Source organism: Meles meles, chromosome 4 (assembly GCF_922984935.1).
Source record: "Meles meles chromosome 4, mMelMel3.1 paternal haplotype, whole genome shotgun sequence".
NCBI lineage: Eukaryota > Metazoa > Chordata > Mammalia > Carnivora > Mustelidae > Meles > Meles meles.
The window spans coordinates 161,192,937-161,200,361 of NC_060069.1; the positions used below are offsets into that span (position 1 = coordinate 161,192,937).

At 59.3% G+C, this 7,425-nt stretch overlaps 1 protein-coding gene across 1 annotated transcript in view; it reads right to left on the reverse strand.

Annotated features, from left to right (window-relative positions):
- Positions 1 to 2,526, reverse strand: part of C2CD2 (C2 calcium dependent domain containing 2) — a 54,413-nt gene extending 51,887 nt beyond the window's left edge. Inside the window, exons 1-2 of the mRNA XM_046003718.1 lie at positions 2,320 to 2,526; positions 1,480 to 2,154 (exon numbers count right to left, since the gene is read on the reverse strand). Of these exons, the coding sequence (XP_045859674.1) occupies positions 1,480 to 2,154; positions 2,320 to 2,526 (882 nt within the window). The remainder of the gene's footprint in view (positions 1 to 1,479; positions 2,155 to 2,319) is intronic.
- Positions 2,527 to 7,425: the final 4,899 nt, after the last annotated feature.

Here is a 7,425-nt window from a genome sequence, read left to right on the forward strand (position 1 = left end):
CTTGATCTCCAGGTTGTGAGTTCGAGCCCCACGCTGGGTGTGGGGCCTACTTCAGAGAGGGGGTTGGGGGAGAGATGGGGCGGTTCCCCTGAATGGCAGATGTCCCGCTCTGGACAGCTGGGCACAGACTCCAGGCATCAAGATGGATGGCAGTCAATGGACCCTGAAGGCTTTTTTCATCCATATAGTGAATTTTTTCACTAGTTCAGAACAGGGTCTTTTGAGCTGATGAGTTTATACTCATTGACACTCAAAGACTTTTTGTTTTTTTCCATCCATAGCCATGGGAGTCAAGACCAGGCAGCGGGCCGGCTAAGGAGTATTTCTCAGGGTCAGGGGCCCAGACATGCCTTTTTTTTTTTTTAATATTTTATTTATTTATTTGACAGGCAGAGATCACAAATAGACAGAGAGACAGGCAGAGAGAGAGGAGGAAGCAGGCTTCCCGCTGAGCAGAGAGCCCGATGTGGGGCTCGATCCCAGGACCCTGAGATCATGACCTGAGCTGAAGGCAGAGGCTTTAACCCACAGAGCCCCCCAGGCGCCCTCCAGACATACTTTCAAAGCAAATGGCCACAGGCTTCTCCACGGAGCCTCGCAGGCGTGTGGAGGAACGCGAAGGCAAGGGTGATGAGTGGCGGCGGGCGGGGACTTCCCCAAACACAGCTTCGTCCCTCTCAGGGAATGCCCAGATACTGCAGACACCAGGAGCTTGTCATGAAATGAAGAGTCTTAAAAGTAAAAACAAGTCACCAAGGAACGAACCGTGGAAGAAAAACCTCAGGAGACTGCGGCAGCAGGGTGAGGCAGGGAGCCCCCCAGTCTGGAGGCCGAGTTCAGAGCCGGTTCTGCTACCGTCAGGCCGTGTGACCTTGGGCAGGTCAGCTAACCTGTCTAGGCCTCAGTCTCCTCACCTGTAAAATGTGGATGACGCCTCTGCCCCAGGAGCTGTGAGGGTCCAAAGAGAGGATCTATGCGCCGCAAGTCCCCCAGACCACGTCTGGCAGGTGCTCAGCCCTCAACGAAAGCGACTCACTCTCTAAGCCAAGGGATGCAAACCTTTTGGAAACATTCTGGAAAAAATTCATTTCTGTAGATGGAATCATATTTGGGTCACGGTTATTCATCGATCAGGTGCGGGAGCAGAAAGTGTCCAGCTGGGTACGGGAACCCACCTGGGACTCCAGGAAGGGCAGTGGTCCCCCTGACAAGTCCCTCCAGGTCCCCCGTGTCCCTGCCATGGGGACCGCAGCCTGGCACACCTGCTGGGCGGTGAAGACCATCTAAGCTTTGTCTTGATTCCCCATCAAGGGTCCCCGGCTCCCCCAGGTCCTTCTCCCAACTTTCAAGAAGCTCTGCCACGGGGAAGGCTCACTTGCACCCGTCCGGGCCGTGGTGAGGCTCCAGGGACGAGCTCTGCCCTCAGTGCCGGCACCGGGCCATCAGCCTCGCAGCCACGACCCGCCCTCAGACACTCACCCCTTTCCGTTTGGCCTCATCATTCAGGGCGGTCACCCAGGCGGCCTGCCATCGGCTCCTCCAGCTGTTCAGCGTCAGGATCCAGGCGAGCAGCGCGTCGGACTCGGGGCGCGGGCCCTCTCCAGGCTCGGCAGCCCGCCGCGGGGGCCGGGGTCGCGCCCTGGCCAGCGCCCACTGGGCCAGGTACAGGCCCACCGTGCCCAGGGCCACGACGAAGAGCGACACCAAGACCAGCCACTGGACCTCCCCGAGCCACGAGCTCAGGCGGGACATGGTGATGGCGCATACCCGGCGCGCCTCGCCCCAACTTGCCAGGGCAGCCCCCCGGCCGGGGGCGCAGAGCCCGCGGGCGGCGAGCTCAGGACATGAGCGCGCGGCCGGCCCGGCTCGCGGGGGGCGTGGAGGGGGGCGCGGCGGAGCTGGGTCGGCGGCGGGCGGCGCGGGCCCGGAGGCCGGGCGGCCGCGCGGGGCGAGCTGGAGGGGAAATGCCGGCCGACGCACGACGGCCGCGGCCCGGGACTGCGCCCCGGCCCCGCACGCCTGGAAAATGGGGACGCTGCGCCCGGCGATCCCGACTAGCGCGTCTGGGCAGGTCCCGGGCCGCGGCCGGCGCGCTTCCTCCTCCGCGCGCCGCCCCGGGCGTCCCGCCCGCGGCCCAGCAGTGGCCCGAGGAGGCTCGGGCCGGGGCGGGGCGGGGGCGGGGCCTGGGGCGGGGGCGGGGCCTGCGGGGCCAACACCGCCCCAGCGCCCCGGCCCTCGCGGCCGCTCCCCCCCCCCCCCGCGGTCCGCCCCCCCCCCGCCCCCTGGCCCCTTAAAGGCCCCGCGGCCCCGCGCGCCTGCCGGTCCCGCCCCGCCACGTGCGCGCGCCGCTCGGCCCTCTGGTGACTGTCGCCGGCCGTGGCGAGGGCGGAGGGGTGGGGGCCGGCTTCCACCAGCGGGGCTTTCCAGGTAGCTGGACCCCAGGCCTGCGGTGGGGCCGCCTGGCTTGGCTATGGAGCGCGCAAGTGCGCGCCTGTGCGCGTGGAAGGGTGATTCTAGGATCACCATCAGCCCAACAACGAGACACTGTTTGGCTTTAACGTACTTGGAAAGTCCCTAGAAATCCACAACTCGCACCCTGAAGTCTGGAGGTCCTGGAGCGTCGCCTCGGGGGCTGCGTGCTCCCGCCCAAGGAGGGTCTTAGGAGAAACGCCCCAACTTTGCAGGGATGTGTCATTTGTTACGAATTGTGTGCACGTGTGTGTGCGCCTGCGAGGCATGCCCTCCGCGCCCCTCACCTTGCAGACTCAACTCCTGTTAGTAGGAAATCCCACAAAACACTAGCCCCAGATCCTCCAAGGCCGGATGAAAGGCCTAAATCACAAAATAGTGATTCTCCTGTATTTTCTGCAGCTGTTAGGAGACGGATTTGACCTTGAGTTGGCTTGGCTGCAGCCCAGCACTTAGCCTTCTCTCCCCCAGCATTCCGGGGGCACTAGCCTCCTTGATAACATCAGTGGGGATGCTGGCCTCGGCGTGGTCCCATGAGGGGTCCTCCCCGGTTCCACCTCAGCCCCTCCCTGTCACTATGCTGGGGAAGAAAAACCTTAGAAACTGGCCCAGAGGGGAGTTTGCTAAGGAGACAGGCTGCTTTGGCAGATCAGGGATTAGGAACCTAGATCTGGTTCACAGGATGGTGCCATTTTGGACACTTACTATGCAAAGGCCCTGGAACAGTAGAGCAAAGAGAACCACAGATGCTAAAGACGGGGAGGCGCCTCCCAGAAGGGGGGAGGTCAGTACAAGGGTATATGAAATATGTGTATGTGTGTGTGCGCGCAAAGGCCCTGAGGCAGAGAGCAAGTGGGTATGAGAGCTGAAGGTAGTCGGAGGTGGGCAGATGCTACAGCTGAGGCCTCCAGATGATGGACAGTGGATTGTCCCATGGAAAGGAGAAGCAACAAGCTCCCTTAAGCACAGAGTGAGAAAAAAAAAAGAATTTTACAAATATCGCTTCCAGCAGCAGGTGGAGACCAGGTTGGAAGGAAGGGAGGGGGGTGGACAGACCAGCTAGAAGGTGATCCCAAGGGCGCAAGAAAACGGTTTAAACTAGGCCTGGTGCACGGCGGGGAGGAAAAGGCGGTATTTCTTGCTTAGCGGTGGGAGGCCAGGAGAGAGAGGGGAAGGCAAGTTTGAAGTTGCGGGCAGGGAGCACAGAAGGACAAAGGAGTTTACACCCAAGGGGCCTGACTTTCTTTCAAAAAGGGGAAGGGACTGGGAGGCAGCTAGTCTGAGAGCCCTCGTGGGAAACAGAACAGGAAGCTGGTGGAGAGTGCCCAGGTGAGCCGGGGTGGGGTGGGGGACGAGCCCTTGCTTGGCGAGTCCCATATGAGAAAGTGGAAACAGAGGGATCCTGGGAGCTTCCTGGTCTCTTGACACTTGTTCAATGGCGGGGGTTGGGGGGGGGGGGGGTTGGGCGATGCTCTCCTTCTTGCAGAAATCTCTTCTCACTTGCAGGAAACACCTCATTATTTTCTGATCTGTCGCCAAATCCATGCAGCTGAATAATTCAAGTGCTGCAGGCCCCCCGTGCCAGAATAACAGGGATAACTAGATACCTGGGGCTCTGCGGCTCCCCGGGCAGGCAAGGTGATACGTGTTGGCGGTTACCAGATAGCCCGCCCCGTGTGACCGGTGGAACCAGTCTCCCTCCGCCGCCGTGTCTCCCAGGCACGCTCACCCACCCGCTCATTCGGAGGCTTGTGGCAAACTGTAAACTAGCAACCAGCCCTGGTTTGGAATTCGTCACACCGCTGGAAGTTTCTGCAGGGGGAATGTAAACACAGAGATTCTGCGTTCCTTCTGGGTGGAAGCAAATTGTGGGGCAATGAGGAACGGCACGGCCTTATAGGAAAATGCTGTTGGCCAACACGTACGTGATAGAAACTTCGACATTTACAATCTAGGAAAAGACCAGGCTCCTTCTGCCTCTGCTCCCAGCCACTGCCCCCTGTGCCCAGGCCCGTTCGCCCCCGGCATGGAGGACCTGGTCATTCACCACCCCTTCCTCACCATCAAACCCTCGAAGACACGGTGAGTTCCAACACTCACGGCGGCTGCTCGCTGCTTTAACCACTCCTAAAAGGGAAACACGCTGCTTTGAATTCAGCTTCTGTGAGGGGAATGGGGCTCAGGTCTCAGGGCAGGGGTGGGATCCTTGGGTCCTGGCCCCTGTTCCCAAGCTGGGCTCTCACCCTGCCCACCGTGGGAGACCATCTTCACATCAGCCCACCAGAGAGCCACCAGAGACAGCCGACTGCCTGGAATTCTCTAGAAGGCATCACTCTGAACCTTGGACCAGGTGAGTCCCACAGTGGCAGGCAGGGAAGAAACAGCAAAAGCTGGGTTTCCAAATTTTTCTTCAGAACATGTTCTAGAATGTTCTGGAATAACTGGGTGTGAGAGCACAGGACCCAGGAGTAAGGCTCCATGGTTCCATTTTTTTTTTTTTTTTAATGTAAAAATCATTCCCAAAATGCTTTTCATGCAGACAAACATTGCTTGCTGGGCGACCCCGGCCAGTCACCCAATCTCTGCGTCCAGGATGGGAGTATTTCGACGTCTTTCCCCATCAAACCAGGATGTGCTGTGATGACGCTGCATTTTTAAAAATCCATACGTATGTCGAGTATCATGTATATTTCCTATCCATAAACAAACACATTACTACTAGACATTGTTCTTACCGTGGAGCCTGGAATTCTTCGGGATTTTTAAAAAGGGTTAACAACAACAACAAAAATCGGGACAAATACTTCAATACTGATTTCCAAGTAATTATCTTAAATTTGTAGAAGAGGAAAGGAGGAGTTTCTGAAAGTTTGTGGTTTGTCTCTGACTTGGTAGAGAAGCTCCTTTTTCACGACGAGTGGTTATTATTATTGTTTGAATTATCATGCCGGGCTCTGGTCGCCCACAGCCCTGGGCGTGGAGGGCTGGGACGGACGCCCCTGGACTTGGTCGGAGGACCCGGGACTACAAATGTGCAGCTTCCCCCAGCGGCCTTCCAGGGAAGGCATTCCGAGAATTCCCTCTCTGCAAAATGCTTTTAAGATCTGGCTCCGCGCCCTCGGCACTGGGGGGCTGTGGGGACATCGGACCGTCTCCTTGGCTACGTTCACAGGGCCCTAGTCATTACCACAATCGGGAGACTCGGTGAGCTTCGGGCTGGTTTCCTGTCGTGCCCGCAGTGACTGTGGGGCACCCATGGACCCTGCCAAAGTTCACCTGGGACCAGAGCCGGGCCCTGCACCAGCTCACCACTGCCCCCCACCCCGCCCCATTAGAGGCCTTGAATTCTACCGACCATTCCTAAGCTGAGACGTGGTTCCTGATGCCTTCACTGGGAGGAAAGCAACAGTCCCGTAAATCTGCAGGAACTCCCAAAGCACAGCTTGCAAGTCTGGGAGAGCAGCTTCTGAGTCTGCAGACTGGACTGCGTGCCAGCCTCCCCTGGCAGGAGTGACTGGCGCAGGATGGCCCCCAAGCCCGCAGCCAGCCCCCTGTGCCTGCAGGACGGGCCCCGAGTGCGCAGCCAGGCCCCTGTGCCCCCAGCGCACAGCCAGCCCTCTATGAAGGGCCTCACGGCATGCAAACCTGTGGGGTGGGTCCCAATGATGGCCTGGGTGTGGCCGGGCACCCGGCGGGCTGTGTCCCAGCGGACAGATGCTGCAGGCAGCGCTTGGCTGGATGGCCTCGCTCCATTTTCAGGGCAACACGCAGAGGATGGCGTCATCCCATTTTCAGAGTGAGGAAGCTGACTTCAGAGAGGCTGAGTCACTTGTCCGAGGCCACGCAAGTGAGAAAGTGGCAGAGCCCAGGTTTGAGCCCAGGGGGCATCAGCCCCCAAACCCGCGTTGTTTCCAGCCCCTTTTATAAAGCAAACAAATGCTACTCAAAAGAGGAAAAATGTTAGAAGCTGGGAAGGAAGGGGCCCCATTTCTCAAGCGCTCAGGCAAGGATCTGTCCGAAGAAGATGAATTGCCTTTTGTGCGCTGAAGTCCAGGAGACACGGCCTCTTCCAAACCCAGAGGGGAAGGAAGTTCATTTAGGGTTCATCTGAGGGACGTCTGTGGACCTTCTGCTCTGTCCTAGCCAAAGATAGAGTCCTGTCCTGGGGCCTGCTGGAGTGGCAGGGGAAATCAGACCCCCATCCTGCACCCCCAGGGAAGGTCCCAGGGGCCATCCTGGCCACGAGCAGAGCCTTCTGGGCCGTCCACCTCCCACCCTGAGTGAACTGTCAACAGGATGGGCCCACTGAGTCATGCGAGAGGGGGAGGGGCAGAGGTGGGGGAGGGGAAGGTAGCTGCCCGCTGTGGAGCCCCCCTGGGCCAGCCCCATGACGCAGTGCCCTGGCTGGTGGATGGAGTGATCCAACCCAGATGGCAGGCTCCCTCCCTGCCGGGTGCCTTGCTTAAGCCTCCCCTGGGACGGGCCTACAGCAAGGTGACAAGGCAATTTTGCTTATGCCCAAGGCTGGGACCTAACTGATGAATGAAGTATTTGACCTTGTGTTTCTCTTCCCCTTTTTTCTTTTCTGTGTTGAAAATGTCCTTCCACGGAGGCAGCGGCCTATGATGCACCCGCTCCCTAACGCAGGAGGGTGCGGGCGTCGCGCTTGTCCACTGATCGTGGGACCGGCTGTCCGAGCGTCAGATCTGCCCCACAGATGTCCGTTCCTAGGGCTTCCTCGGTGGGCGTGGGGCCTGGCAAGAGGGCAGGCTGGGAAGAGAGAGAGGAAGACACCGGAGACTGATCCCTCCCTCCTTGTCGCTGGGCCCTGCCGGCACCGGAGGCCCCAACTCGGGGTGGCCGCCATGGAGCCTTCTAGCTGGGCTCAGCACGAAGGGTGCTACTCCTGGCTTTCTGGAACGTGCTGGATCCACCCTGCAGTCCCACTGACGTCCC